Source organism: Lissotriton helveticus, chromosome 4_1 (genome assembly GCF_964261635.1).
Source record: "Lissotriton helveticus chromosome 4_1, aLisHel1.1, whole genome shotgun sequence".
NCBI classification, from domain to species: Eukaryota; Metazoa; Chordata; class Amphibia; order Caudata; family Salamandridae; genus Lissotriton; species Lissotriton helveticus.
The window spans coordinates 542,073,042-542,089,092 of record NC_136063.1 but is presented as its reverse complement, the minus strand read 5'-3'; the positions used below and the strand labels follow the sequence as shown (position 1 = coordinate 542,089,092).

Here is a 16,051-nt window from a genome sequence, read left to right as displayed (position 1 = left end):
GATTCATGACATTGGTCTGTAGACGTTGACACAAGAAGCTGCATATCTGTTGTACTTGCACTGCGGTTGCAAGCTATATTTTCACCTACTTGTTTACTATATTCCATTGGCACACTTTTACCAGAGGTATTTATAAAAAATACAATGTGTTTTACAACAGGAACAAGTGTGCTGCAAGTGTGGTTAGAGAGCAGAATCCTTTCTTAGTTGTGATATCTTATAATAATATGGCAATTCAAGAGGAGGGTGTTGGACTTGGCTCTCTATGCAGGGTAACCCCCAAACGTTTTGCCTTCACCTTCACATTTTTGCTTGATGTGTTATTGTTAGCTTAGAACTCTGTGCACTTTACCACTGCTCACCAGTGCTAACATGCTTGTATTATCTCCCCTAATAGTACATTTGGCATATTCCTTTAGGGCATATTTACTTGACGTATAGGGCCCTACAAAAGTGGTATTCAATATACGTAGGGACTGTAAATTAAATGCTACAGGTGAGGCTGCAGTTCTTTTCGTGCCACCCATTTAAGTGTCCCAGGCCTGCCATTGCAGCCTGAATGCTGTTTTAAACTGACAAATCAATTTGGAAATATAACTTTCTTGCCAAGCCTTAAACTCGCCTTTTACTGCATATAAGTCACCCCTAACTTAAGCCCTAGCTAACCCAGAGGGCAGGGGGCACTGTAATTCGAAGGTTGGACATTTACGTTTCACATGTTTGGGTAATAGAAAACGCCTAAATTCGTTTTTCACTACTGTGAGGACCACCTCTGCCACAGGATAACAAATGAGATGACTTATTACACATAATATGTGCTAACTTTTGATTAGGAACAGCGAAGCATTTCATGTTTGCTGTCCGAAAAATATTAATTTAGTATTCTCTTTAATAGTAAAGTTGTATTTTAAGTTACAAGTTTGAAAAGTATCACTTTTAGAAAGTTGGCATTTTCTTGCCATGAACTATTTGGCACCTGCAGCTTCTCCTCGGTCACATGAATGGGTGTACTTGGCAGTTGGACCATGTTTATTCTCCAAGGCAGCCACACAATAGTTTTAGGTGTGCCTGAATAGGCCATCAACTGGCAGGATGGGGGGGGGAAGCTGGGCACAGCCCTACTATCAATTTATTAAGGCTGTGTGCTTCCTTCACCAAAGGACTTGTCACACCAGCATTGTTCATGCAACCAGCCTAAGCCTGGGCAGGGTAGTAAGTGAACTGCAAACATTTCAATTGGAATTCTCTATAATCGGCTCCTACTTCAAAGGAGACACCAGTGAGACCTTAAGACCCACTCTTCAGTTCACTTTCTCGACCTGCAGAAAGACTCTCAGAGGACTGCCTGCTGCTATGGCCTGCTGCATACTCCACAAGACTGTTTTGCGGCACCTGGAAGGACTGCTTTGCTGCCTGGTGCCTGCCTTGAACCCTCAGAGGCTACAATGATGCTTGAGCCCTGGTTCACTTCACCTGCACCCAGCACTACCAGAGTGACTCCAGGGACTATTTGCTGGCCTTCTGTTCCAAGCCTCAGGGACAGGAAAGGCTCCCTCCATCTTGAACCCGCACCTGTACCCAGCCAGACTGAGTCTAACCCTCCAAATGGTGCCCCTCCAGTCCTGGACCCTTGGTGTTAATGGTGAAGCTGCACAGATAGCCAAAATCCAAGACTTGGTATGCCATTTGCAGCAAAAAACTACTTTGAGAACTGTGAGTAAACAGGGACCAACTTAATAGTCTATACACCCAAGGAGCATCATCAGTCTGCCTGACTAGCGGCAGCCAATGCTATGTTCTCCATAGCACCAAATCCTGTTCAATGGTTCCTCACCAAAGGGGTATTCGACCTCTTGCAACTCTCATGGGCTACAGCCTCCAGCTTTGTCCTATTGGAGAATTTTGACTTCCAAAAAGTGACTAAGTCCAAACATAGAAAAACCTCACAGCAACTTCATCCAGCGCCTCCCCGACAATGACAATCCCTCCTCTGGCAACCCCTTCAGCCTTGAATCCTAAACTGGACCTTCTCATAACATTTTTCACAGAATTTCCTGTATGCCTGAAAGAAAGAGCTAACCGGGCCCTATTCACTTTTTGTATCTGACCTGCGCTATATCTGGATTGGCCATATTTTTCAGCTTTGCCCGCAATCGCCGCTTTGATCTCTTAGGAATTCGTTTTTACCTTAAAATTTATAAATTCATACCTATGGTTCTACAGAATGGATTTTTGATGTTTCGGTGGCAAATTATTTATTAAAATGTAAGCTATTTTTCTAAACTGGTGTGGGATTTTCTTTAGTTGTGTTTTCACATTATTGTTTGTGTGATGCATAAATACTTTACACATTGCCTTTAAGTTAAGCTTGGCTGCTTTTATGGCATGCTACCAGAAGGTTAAGCACAGGTTTATTTAGTGAATTGTGTGGGTCATCCTGATGGGGGTAGTGGAGATTGTTTGAACAGGGGTCCACCCTCTTCAACCAACAACCCAATTTCTCACAGAGGGCAAATGTGGCTGGACAAATGGGGGACCAGTTGCTGGTCACAAGACCATGGGAGAGAGACTTTTGAATTAGCTCTTATCTGAAACTAGATGGTAAGGGTAGCGTCCTGGGTGCAGAGGGACCTCATTCCACAGTTTAGTTATTTAAACATAAAAGGATTGCCTTTATGGGCATTCTTGGTTTTTTCCTAAGCGTATCCTGGGAATTTCCCGCTGCCCGCTGCTTCTTGGAATTTCCCGCCGCTGCCTCCCTGCGGCCCCGCCCCCCTGTGATTCCATTCGCCGCCCCGCTCCCGCCACCCAGCTGCTCCTCCCTCCCGGCTCCTTACTTATGACGCCCCCAGAGCGACCACGCAGTGGACGCGCGCAGCGGGAGCACCGATTGAGCGCCGAAGGTGCGCCAAAGGTAAGCCCGTCTGCGCCCGTCCGCACCTGGCCCGCGCCCAGCGCTAGGACCCCTGGCCCTCCCCGCCGAGGCAAGACGACCCGACTGACCTACGACGCCGCCACTCTCAACGCACTCAATGCCGGCCGGACCCACGCCTGCTGCCGAGCCACCCCGAGACGCACCCACCCTTCACCTGCTGCACCTGCAAGTTCACCTGCCTCCGAACCTGCCCCGCACCCGCCAAGACAAACACCAGCAGCAACCACCTCAAGTGCATCCTGATCAACACCCGCTCCGTCCACAGACACGCCGTGGAACTCTGGAACCTCCTCGATGCTACATCACCGGACGTCGCCTTCCTCACGGAAACCTGGATGAACGCCTCCTCTGCACCCGACATCGCCATCGCCATCCCGGACGGGTACAAGATCATCAGGAGGGACCACATCAACCAGACCGGAGGTGGCATCGCCATCGTCCACAGGAACACCATCCGCATCACGACCGAGGCCAACGACTCCTTCGCCGCAGCCGAACATCTCCACTTCCAGATTCACACCGACCCTAAGACGACCCTCAGAGGCACCCTCGTCTACAGACCCCCGGGACCACGCACACAATTCAGCGAAGACATCACAGACTTCATCAGCCCGCACGCCCTCCCCTCCACTGACTACATCCTCCTCGGGGACCTCAACTTCCACCTGGAGAACAACAAGGACCGCAACACCACCGCCCTGCTGGAAAACCTCGCCAACCTCGGACTCAAGCAACTGGTCAACACCCCCACCCACTACGCCGGCCACACGCTTGATTGATCCCGTCTTCTCTTCCAGCAAGTACATCACCTTCAGCCACGCCACCGGACTCCACTGGACCGACCACAGCTGCGTCCACTTCAGCTTCAAAATATCCACGACCCACCACCACCCGCAACAGGTACCTCACAGGAATTGGAGCAAGATCACCGCAGACCAGCTCACCACCTCCCTCAGCCAGAGCCCACCCGCCAACACAATGGACCCCAACGAAGCAGCCCGCAACTTCACACAGTGGCTGACCGCCTGCGCCGACGACCTCGCGCCACTAAAGAACCCTCCCAGCAGACCCAGAAGCAAGAAGGCATCCTGGTTCACCGACGACCTCAAGGACTCCAAGAAGACCTGCCGCACCCTCGAGAAAGCTTGGCTCCTCGACCGAACCACCGACAACATGACCGCCCTCAAACACGCTACCCGCAAGCACCACCAGCTCATCCGCACCACCAAGAAGAAATCCCTGAAGGAACGACTGGACAACAACGCCCACGACAGCAAAGAGCTCTTCACTATCGTCAAGGAGTTCTCCAACCCCAGCACCGGCACCAACGACATCACTCCGTCACAAGACCTCTGCGACTCCCTCGCCTCGTTCTTCCACCGCAAGATCGCCGACATCCACAACAGCTTCGGCGCCCCACCCACGCACCCAACCGTCGAACCAACGCCCCCCACCGCCACCCTTCGCACCTGGACCACGGTGACCACCGAAGACACAGCCCGCACGATGAACACCATCCACTCCGGATCACCGACCGACCCCTGCCCACACCACGTCTTCAACAAGGCCGACTCCACCATCGCACCCCAACTCCGGAACATCATCAACGCCTCCTTCAACACCACCACCTTCCCGGAGAGCTGGAAGCACGCCGAGATCAGCGCCCTCCTGAAGAAACCTACAGCGGACCCCACCGATCTCAAAAACTTCCGCCCCATCTCGCTCCTCCCTTTTCCTGCTAAAGTCATCGAGAAGATAGTCAACAGACAGCTGACCGCCTTCCTCGAGACGAACGGATCCCTCGACCCCTCGCAGTCCGGCTTCAGAGCCAACCACAGCACCGAGACCGCCCTCATCGCAGCCACCGACGACATCCGGACCCTGCTTGACAAGGGGGAAACAGTGGCCCTCATCCTCCTGGACCTCTCCGCTGCGTTCGACACGGTCTGCCACCGCACCCTAGTCCAGCGCCTCAGCAACATCGGTATCCAAGAGAAGGCACTGGAGTGGATCATCTCGTTCCTCGCCGGAAGAACACAAAGAGTCTGCCTCCCCCCGTTTCGCTCCGAGGCCACCGAAGTCATCTGCGGCGTCCCGCAAGGATCTTCACTCAGCCCCACCCTCTTCAACATCTACATGAAACCTCTCGCAGCCATCGCACGCCAGCACAACCTCAACATCATCTCTTATGCCGACGACACCCAGCTGATCCTCTCCCTCACCAGAGACCCCGACACCACCAGAACCTGCCTACACAAAGGGATGAAAGACGTCGCCGAGTGGATGAAGCACAGCCGCCTGAAACTGAACTCGGACAAGACGGAAGTCCTCATCCTGGGATCTTCGCCCTCCGCCTGGGACGACTCCTGGTGGCCCCCAGCCCTGGGCACCGCACCCAAGCCAACCGACCACGCACGCAACCTGGGCTTCATCCTGGACCCCTCCCTCTCGATGACCAGACAAGTCAACGCCATCTCCTCATCGTGCTTCAACACCCTATGTATGCTTCTCAAGATCTTCCGCTGGATCCCGACCGAGACCAGGAAGACTGTCACCCAGGCACTCGTCACCAGCCGACTGGACTACGGAAACGCCCTCTACGCCGGAACCACAGCCAAGCTACAGAAAAGACTCCAGCGCATCCAGAACGCCTCCGCCCGACTCATCCTGGATGTCCCCCGACGCAGCCACATCTCCAGCCACCTGAGGAACCTGCACTGGCTCCCCGTCGACAAGAGGATCACGTTCCTGCTCCTCACCCACGCACACAAGTCTCTCCACGACCTGGGCCCCAAGTACCTCAACGACCGCCTGACCTTCTACATGCCCACCCGCCAGCTACGGTCCACCAGCCTCGCCCTCGCAGCTGTACCACGCATCCGAAGAGCCACCCCTGGAGGAAGATCCTTCTCTTACCTGGCTGCCAAGACTTGGAACTCCCTCCCCATCCACCTTCGGCTGACCCAGGACCATCTCGCCTTCAGGAAACAACTCAAGACCTGGCTGTTCGAGCAGTAGCATACCCCTCCCCCAAGCGCCTTGAGACCCTCCCGGGTGAGTAGTGCGCTATACAAATGGCATGATTGATTGATTGATTGATTGATTGGTTTCACTCAACAATGGTAGCAGCATATCCAAGCATACAAGCATTGCAAGATAGGGTTCAATTGGAAGCAGTCCCTGTTAGTGTAACGTGCAGTAGCAACAGGCAATCTCGAGTAACCAGTAGAAATAAACATGAAAACAGCAAAATGTAAATAAAGAAAAAGGGGAGAAATAAGAGAAGAAAAAAGCCTGGTCGTACTACAAAAAGTAAGTGTCACAAGCTAGCACAAGAAGGTCTCCCACACCCCATAAGACACCAATTCTCCTAGTAGTTGCCTCCCGAGGTGGGCCTGCAGTGTCACTTCAGTATGTATGACTGGAGGGGTAACACTCACCTGTCAAAATCCACCCACCCACAGGAAGCTTGGTGTATAGAAGAGGGGCCATCAAGGGCTGCAGTGGTGTCCATTCTTAGAACAGTTTTTTGGGCTTCATGTCTGCAGGAGAGGAGCACCGGTTGTGCAATTGTTTTTCGCCTTCAGAAATCTTGCAGATATTATTTTTTGTGGCCCAGTATATTAAAGACGAATGCGGTCTGTCAATGTGTATTTTTAAAGGACAATGACTACCTGTCTGATGATGGCTCTCAGTGCCACCATGTTTAGAGAGCAGGGGAACTATTAATCCTTTTGGTATACTGCAGGTGACAGGGTGAGGTTGAGATATGGTTGAGTCTATTTGAATAAAATGTCTTTAAAAAATTTTTTTTTTTTAATTTAGTATGAACAAATGTTCTATATTAGAGCCACATATTTGATGTTGGCAAAGACCAGTGATGAGTAGATGAGCATAGGGGTGCAAAAATCACGTATGACAGTGATCCCAAAGCATTATGTACCATATTGATAATTGCTTTCACAATGCTACGTTCCCCTCAGAACCCAGAATGATAGAGCAAGGGCATCTTGAGATGCTCAAGGTGTTTGTAAATCTGTTTGAAATGTATTCTCTAATGCAGTTTCATTAAGTCATAGTGATGGTTTTGTAGCTGGAAACTTTGTCTTCACTGAGGTTTGTTTTTTGGAGGAGTGGTTGGATCTGGCCTCTTTTGGAGGGGAAAACAAAATGTCTATAAGGCTGAAGCATTGACAATGCCAAGCAGTGATGTAAGGGCCTTGGAGAATTTGGCCTTAATGATTCGGGCAGTAAGTTACGCATCATTGCTGATGGTGGCTCCCAGCAAATCTATTGTGCTAAGCAGATATTGCCTGGGTAGGAAATGAAAGGACTTCAACAGGGGACTGGGATTTGTGGGTATTTTATATTTCATTGTGCGAGTCAGTATCATGCCTGGTTGTGTTAAATTGTAGATCAAGCTTACCAGTCCTATTGTGGGCTTACCAAGAACTTACAGGAGCTTAGAACTTGCCTATTCCCTTAAATTGATTGGCTTTATTGTCACTCTTTTTTGATTGCTTGCTTATTTGATGGCTTTCCTTATCCATCTTGTGTTTGTCCCTCCCCTGGAGCTTGGTTTCTTGACTGGCTGACTTATGTCCTTTTACTGCTGACTTCTTGTCAGCAGTATTGTCACTACGGAACTACTTTTTCTTGTTGATGAAGCACTCAATGAAAGGGCATATTTTTTCCAGATCACTGCTTGTGTTTCTTCTTCCCAAAACACCTGCCACCCCTTTCTGTTTGGATGCTCTATCTCACTCTTTCATGACTGCTCACTCTCTCTCCTGTGTGGGTCCCCTATCACATTCCCCGGGCTGCTGTCTTTTATGTGATTCTCTCTCCTGCCCTCATGTTGCTGTCTCTGTCGTGTACTTCTCCTCCCAGTGCTGCTCTCTCCATGGTGCACACTCTGCGTTGCTTTTCACCAGCCTGCTGCCCACTCGATCTTTCATCCTTCTATTGTTTTTTAAGTATATTTTTGGGAATATCAAGCAGAAAAGGTATTTTGTGAACTTACAATATCTTTTTTTTATTGACAGTCAAAAGTGGCACCTGCCATCTAAGATCTGCCAATACAAAATGCAAGAAAATGGTGATGCATCTATTTGTAGATTACACGCATGTCTAATGACTCAAGTAGTCATCTACAGAATGACACGACCACTGACAGTGTTCTGTATCATCACACCTTTTTTCTTTTTGCTGATACTGAATAGCAGTGACAAAAAGCACTGCTATTTACCAGTGTTGTTCCTTTTTGCCCAAAAATCTTTTGGAAAGTTAGTGGCTCCCAAATTCAAGACCTACTGGCTTTGCCAATGCTTTTTTTTTTAACCTAAACTGACACCAAACAAGATTTATGTGCTAGTGGGACCTAATAGTATTTGAATTGGGTCTCAGTTGCTCTCAACATAAAGTGAGGCTTCTTGCTCTAGTTGTGCCTGGTTGGAGTGAAGCACTGTCCAGCAGGTGCAGCAGACCTTGGAATAGGACCTAGACCCCACCCTTCCCCCATCCCACTCTCACAGAGAGAGAATTCTCGGGTGCAATATCCAAACTTGGTAGATGCTCAGTAACTAAGTGGCAAAGATGGAAGTGGCATTGATGGCCAGATTACCACGAAAGGGGAATCACTGCTAGCTCCCCCAATAGATTGTTCATGCTGCTATATTGGGGAACCTGTCCAACACTACATTGGGGAAACTGAAGAATTCAAAGAAGTTGCCTTAACTCCTATCGTACCAAAGAAAAAGTTGTCCGTAAACAAGGGAAGTAGAATACATTTATAAAAATTATCCACCAGGGAAGAAACTACCAGTTTATGGAAGATAAAGTAGCACCAGGTTGAGACAATACTGACGGGGGAGCTTGTTCAAGCACTGACAGTCTTTCAGGTCATCTAGTCCTCATGCCTAGCCTTTGAAACAAAAATCAGAGAGGTGGGTTTGGCAAATTTGGCACTTTTCCTGATGTTGATGCCCCAACTCCTTCTTCTCTTCAATGACATACGTAGCACTGGTTCGTTGCCCGATAACCCTCACTACAACCTCAGTCATTCATAAACTGAATACACCCCTGGGGAAATGCTGCTTGTATTGGCCCATTTCCCTTCTTAATGGAGAGGTAAAGCTGCTGGCCACGGGAATGGGCACATCAGTCCAAGAGGACCAGAATGGATTTATGCAGGGCTGGGTCACAACATACTACCTATGCAGGCTCCAAGTGGCACTGGTTCACAGGGCATGGCCCAACAGCCTCATTCCTATTGGCTTTGAAAAAGCCTTCAATACTATAAATTGGCCCTTGCTATGATACGTACTTCAACAAATTAATATGGCCCTCGATTTGTGACGGGTCTAGTGATCCTTTACAACTCTCCCTTAACTTAAGTTAGAATAGACAACGTGCTCTCTCCCTCCTTCCCAATCCAACATGGCACATGTCAGGGCTGCCCCTTATCCCCAACTCTTTTTGTCAGAGCAATTGTGCCTTTAGCAGAGTGGCTCTGGAGAGGCATGGGTGTACGACTTCCTCTAGCCATACAGAACAGAGTGTCATTATACACAGATGATACGCTCCTTTATTTACAACACCCACAAACCTCACTACTGCTCTTGATGCAAATACTGCGAATATATAGGGAGGCAGTTGGATTGTCTGTTAACTAAGGGAAATCTACTTCTGTACAATTGGCTGGCACAGCCCCACAACTTACACCAGAGGTCAAATACCGGCAGGTGGAAGGCCCAGTCAAAAAGCCGGGCATTCGTGTTTCTCGTGACCAACAGATGGCCTTGGCCATGAACATACCTCTTGTCCTGAGACACTCCAGAGGAGATTTGGATAAATAGACCTCACTTCCCTCAACTTTTTGGAAAGAGTGGCTCTGTATAAAATGGTGATTCTCCAAAGCTTTTTGTATGTACTACCCATTCATTATTCCCACCATGCTCTTTCCAGACTTGCAGGCACTGATGCCCCAATTCCTTTGGGCAAGTAGAACCCAGAGAATCTCTTACATCTAGTGAATACTATCCATCTACATGAGTGGCCTAGGACTTCCCAATATCCTGCTTTAGTGCTTTTACTACTGGTCAGCACAGATGGATCTGAAGGGAGACTGGTTATTTGGGGACACGCATGACTTCTAATAGTGACTAGAACTGGCTACCCTTGAGAAATTAGAGACTCTAAATCTGCTGTAGAGAGAAGACCCTCCACACTCACTTAATCAGGTTACTAGACTCCCATTGCTGTGCTGGTGGGTGGAACCTACCCATATTAAATAGGCAGGCAAACTTACAAACCGAACAGCTGGGTGAAGAGTTTCAGCTGCAGAAATCCCTTTCAAGAATGACTTTGAACGAACACACTATGGTAACCTTTACATATGTATTTCTATGTAATCCGAACATGAGCTGTTTCATTAAAGATAACCTCTGCTGTGTTAGAGGAGATGCCATAGTTGTGGTTCTGTCTTGTTTTTTTGTGTTTCTCCTTCTATATACATATATATATATATATATATATATATATATATATATATATATATATAACATCTACAAACCACAAGTAAAGCCAACCTTTCTGTCTTCCAGATATCCAGCATTTGCCGTGCCGCAGTCCATGCAGGTGTAATCCGCAATCATGGGGGATACATTGATGTCATGCCGATTGATAAAAAAAAGCAGTACATCGGTACCTATCAAAATGGAATCTATTCAGAAAGGTACAGACCCAAACAATAATGTTCAGTGTGAATGTACATTTCTTTGTCGTCTGCTCGCTTTGAGGGCATAATCGCCTATGCTGTTGCACTGCAAGCAGGAATGGATAGGCTAACTCAGGTGGTTTACAAGTCTGTGCTCTTATGGTACCTCTGGAGCAGAAGTATCAGAGGTGCCATCTGTCTTTAAGCCTAAGCCATAACTCCAACAAGCTGCTTAGGACACACCATATCTGCTGGACTATGAATTCTGCTGGAAATACCACAATGTTCCATGTATTTTTCGGCATTTGATAGATTCAGGACATTTATGTTATACTTGGGAAGATAAAATGTCCAGGAATATGCTCACTTGATGGCACAGGAATATTCGCACCTTAATGAAATGCAGTAATTATTCTAAATCCCCATTTGGGTACAACATTATTTTGATCATTCACAATCAAAATACCATACACTGATCTCATTCCAGTGATTTTTATTTCATAAAATACAGGCTGAGCGTACTGACATCACACTCTTTTGAGGATGTCCTCGGTTATTCTTATGCCCTTTTTTAGGTCTTGCGCCTAGCGCTGCTGTGCGCAGCACTACTCACGCAGTGAGAGACCTCTGGGAGGGGTTTGAAAACGGCCATAGGAATCACAGACGCTCATGTATGTGCTTTTCCTTTTAGGCAACGTGATTGGTGTTTGCGTGGATCTTTTTATGAAAGACTGCACGCAATTGGTCAAAGGCGGGCGCATTGCTCCGCCCACCGCCTATTGGTGTCTATTACGCGCACTGCTGTCATGTCGTTTCAATTACTGTTCCAAGACACAGGCGTGATAATTGAAAGCACATGACTCGCTGTGGCGCACGCGCACCAGACCCCAGGCAGGGTCTGCTGTCCATAGTCATTGCCACACTAACCAGGAAGCAGCTGCTGCTAGTTTCCATTGAAAACACTGGTTTGTGCCGATTTTATGGCTATTTTATGGCCTGGTCTGCCGGTTATTTTCTACCCCAGGCAATTCCTGCCCCCTTTAGCTGCACGCAGGCACTAGCCCATCCATCCTTCCCTCTCGCCCACCCTGGTGCTGGCACCCCGACTCTTTTACTGGAAGTGGTTTCATGAAATCAGGGCCACGCCCTTTCTTCACTCGATCTGTTGTGCTCTCCCCCTTCACTGAGCCTCAGCGCTGTGTATGAAGTCGCACAGGAATCTTTGTGTGCGGTTTGCAAACTTCCGAGCCGCAGGGCCCAGACGCCATCCTCTGAGTCCATGGATAATGGCAACTTTCAGATGCCGGCCGGCACTTACCCCTACACCACCGGCCCCTACAAGCCCCTGAAGGAGGATTTGGAGGTGGGGATCCTCCCGCACCCCCAGGGGTTGTCTGTTAACTCCACCGTGGTGAACGTGACCACCTACCACAACCCGCCCAGGGACCACCTCATCCGGTCCATCTTCAACACCATGTATGTTAACTTCTGCTGCCTGGGCTTTATGGCGCTAGTCTTCTCCGTCAAGGTGAGTCCGTGCTGCGTTTTCCAAGTGCCATCGAGATGTGTCTTGTCCGTGCCTCTGAAAGTGTTGCTGGAAATTTCAATCCCTGTCCGGGAGATAGACCCAATATTTTATGCCCCATGCCTCGAACCTCCACCCCTATTCCATTTAAATCCAGTGCCCATGTGCGTTTACTGTTAATGCGTTCCGTGTCTTGATCCCCCAACCCACCCCGTCTGCTGGTGCACCCTTCTTTGTGTTCCTGAAGGCAAATTGGAATGTGTTTCATTAGATGGTTAGCTTTCAGCCCTTCTCGGAAAAGCAATGTAATTAACACCTATGATACTGTATTTATAAGGAGCATTCATTTGTCCTGCCTACTTTTACATTTGTGTTTGTAAGCTCTGTTAATCAGGAGCGGCTGCTTTCAATGGGCGGAGGGGCTGCGCCCCCCTCCTGCTTTATGTGCCATCAATAAATTCATCATCACATAATTAAAACCTGCATATTAACTATTTGAAATGCACATAATGAAAGAAAAGAAACACACTATTCAAACAGCCGATGCTGCATGTCTTGAAGTCATACTGTCCGCTCGATGGTCAGGCAATCACTTTCACTAACACGTGCACTAGTGCGCATGTGTCACACGCTGTGGCTGCCAAAGGGCTTAAATTACTTCAGCCGTGGCTTGCCATTCTCTGGGGCCTTTGGTTTCCTCCCCTAGATGACGCGAAGTAGCGTCACTTTTAGAACAGGTCCGGGCGGCAGGAACATCAGCTCGGGGAGTGGCTACTTTACCCTCGGGCCTCGGAGCCTCCACATGCCTTCCTCCGAGCCACAGTCACCCTTTTACAGTTGGCTGCAGAAACAATAGGTACGCAGATTAAGAGGGTTAACTTATGCCTGCTCAAACCTGCCTTAACTATAGGCATATGTAAATGGGTCCCTCCTCCTGCATCTCTCTTGGTACCTCTTCTTCTGCGTGCCTTGATGTGTGTTCTTTCATCAACACACCCTTCTTGCTCTCTTTCACTTATTTCGGCACCCGCTGCTAATACACTGCATTGCTGAGCTTTGCAATCGAACCACATGCCCCAGGAAGGGTGAGAAGCAGGCCTACTGCAGTGCCCCCGAGATTTACCATGCTTCAGTTTTACTGGCTTGAAGCTTCAGTTTTACTGGCGGAAGGCGTGGGGGCTGCCCTTCACAACAATGCTCAAGAAGAAAAAACAATCTAAGAAAAGAGAAAATAAAGAAAGAAAGAAAATAACTTGACCTGACGAACCACCAAGTAAATAATGTGATAAAGTTAGTTCATCAGATTACATTTCAGGCAACCTAAACAAGAAAAAACTCACAAGATTTCAAACATTGGCAATATAATCCCTCAGGTACGCTGGTGCACTTCTTTCCCCCGCCTCCCTCAAAACATGAGATGAAGCCACCAACCCATCTCCTCCTCTTCCATCACCTCCTTACCCAACCAACCCATCAAGCGCACACCTGTTTAAACCACCACCAACACCACCTTTCGTAAATTCATTATCAGCCATCAGCATCCAAGGCGAAGACTCAGACAAACCAGTCCCCACCTCGAAACCTACCTTGGATTTAACATTCTTCCTTTGATACAAAGCAACACGCCTCAAATTCCATGTCTGCCCGTTCATTAACTTGACCCAATTTCCACCAACACCTTTAACTTTAAACAAGCCTCTGAACTTATTAAAAAAATTAGCGTTAAGACCAGGCTTAACCTTGACCCAATCCCCCACATTAATGAACAACTTTTCACCTTTCCCTTCAGACAAAGCATTTTGCAAACATTGAGAAACAGAACCACCCCGCATCCAAGATGGAAGTAACTTTGTTCCAGCTACCCTTCCACGCATCATTTCAAAAGGACTCGCACCCAAACAACTGTTTAATGTTGTCCAATAAGCCCACAACATTTCACTTACAGAAGCAACCACAGACCTTCCAGAACTATGTGCCAACTGCATAGTCCCCTTCAACATTCTATTTAAGCGCTCCACCAACCCATTTCCCTGTGGGATGTATAAAGAACAACAGGAGTGTTTGACACCAACAGATTCTAAGAACTCTTTAATCTCAGAAGACCTTAACTGTGTGCCATTATCAGACAAGAGAACTGATGGAAAACCTTCTCTTTTGAACACCTAAGTCAGAACACCAATAGTAGCAGTAGTGGTAACTGAACTCATAAAGGCTACCTCAATCCACTTAGAATTAACATCCACTAATACCAACGCATATTTCTGACTCTCCGGCAAAAATGTAAATGAACCAATAAAGTCCAACCAGACTTTCTCCCACAGTCTCTCTGCTGAAGTAATATGCTGCGGCTCTTTAGAAGCACCCAAACCTACTCTCAATCTATTCTCAGACTCCCTACACGCCAAACACCGCTCCACCCAATCCTTTACCTCTGCATCCATGTTCGGCCACCAATAATTCCCCTTCAATCTCTTCACAGTCAATGTTTGTCCTAGATGCCCCTCATGAGCCAAACTAATTAATCTAGAACGCAATCCAAAAGGTGGAACAAATTTGTCATTGCGCATAACGATACCATCCCCAGTCACAGACAGCTAGCTCATCCACAATTTTCACAAATGGTCTGACACCCACAGGTAGAGTGCTTTCTCTCCGAGTACCATCTTTAATCATTCGCACCACGCCACTCAAAACAGCATCCTCCTCCATATGTTTATACCTAATATTCTTTTGAATGGTACTTCACTCGAAGATAAACGTGCCTTCCAGCTTTATTTATGTACAACAGAATCAAGTTTTAACTCTGGTGCGTGAGATCGGGTTGACACATTGCCCGAGTTGTAGGGTTGGCGAGGGCTCTGAACCTGTTCTAATGGCCCAGGCCTGTTGGATTTTCAGAAAAGAGTTGTTTCATGTGCAGGTCATATCTGATTCGGCTTGAAAGGGGGTATTTTCACAAATTTGGAGTTGTAATCCCATACAGTAGACTTGCTTTTCACACGTTTATTTTAGGCGCCATATCAAGATCTTGTGAGTCTGGGCACATTACTTAATCTCCCGGTGGCTACAACAATGAATGTGTTGTTCTGTAATAGCTGGTGTTCATGTAAAGTGACAAAACTTTCAGGTTGATATCACGCCATATAAAACTGCAAAAAAAACAAAACAAAAACCAGTAAAGCAACAAGTAATAGTTGCAGGCCTTTACTAGCCAGAGAGACTTTGCCATGTTGTGGCATTTTGATTGTATAAGCACACAAAGGAGCAGACAGGGTTAGGGGTGGAGACTTAATACGAGCCACAATAGGCCAAAGCCTAAATAATAGGTCTGGTGCCTTTTTATCTTCGCATTCCGTGTGTACTTGCTTGGCCTGTACTGCACACATTTCCAGCCCGGGTTAAAGTCCCCTTAGATCAGTGCAATTAACTGTGGTTTTGCGTTTGTAGGCCCCATATGCGCAGGTTTGCAACGTTGTGCTGCAGCCCTTCGACACAACTAAACAAAGCACTTTTTTCTTAAGTGTTTCTTTGAAATAGAAAACCACAAATAACTCACAGCTCATTAAAACACAAGTTCTTTGAGGTAAAGCTCATTGAATCGCATGCAGGATTTTAAAAAAAAATGCATGCTTACTTATTTATTTTTCCAACTCAGTTGTCTGGCAATCATTGAAGTGTTTTTTATATAGCACCATTGAAACCCATTGCTCAGTGATAGAGTGCTTTACACAGAAAATAGTTACTTTAATAAAAATGAGGCATAGGTGAAGACAAATAAAGCAATCAGATTTTTTAAGGGTAGGGATCAGATTTACAACATTATTCAAAACAATTCTGACAGTGATGATGAGGATGGATGGCTTTCAGCGTTCAT

At 47.4% G+C, this 16,051-nt stretch overlaps 1 protein-coding gene across 1 annotated transcript in view; it reads left to right on the top strand.

The window, feature by feature from the left end:
• The window catches only part of CRISPLD1 (cysteine rich secretory protein LCCL domain containing 1), a 313,945-nt gene that overhangs the window by 225,916 nt on the left and 71,978 nt on the right, over positions 1-16,051 (top strand). The window contains exon 14 of the mRNA XM_078687130.1: positions 10,540-10,670. Within this exon, the coding sequence (XP_078543256.1) occupies positions 10,540-10,670 (131 nt within the window). The remainder of the gene's footprint in view (positions 1-10,539; positions 10,671-16,051) is intronic.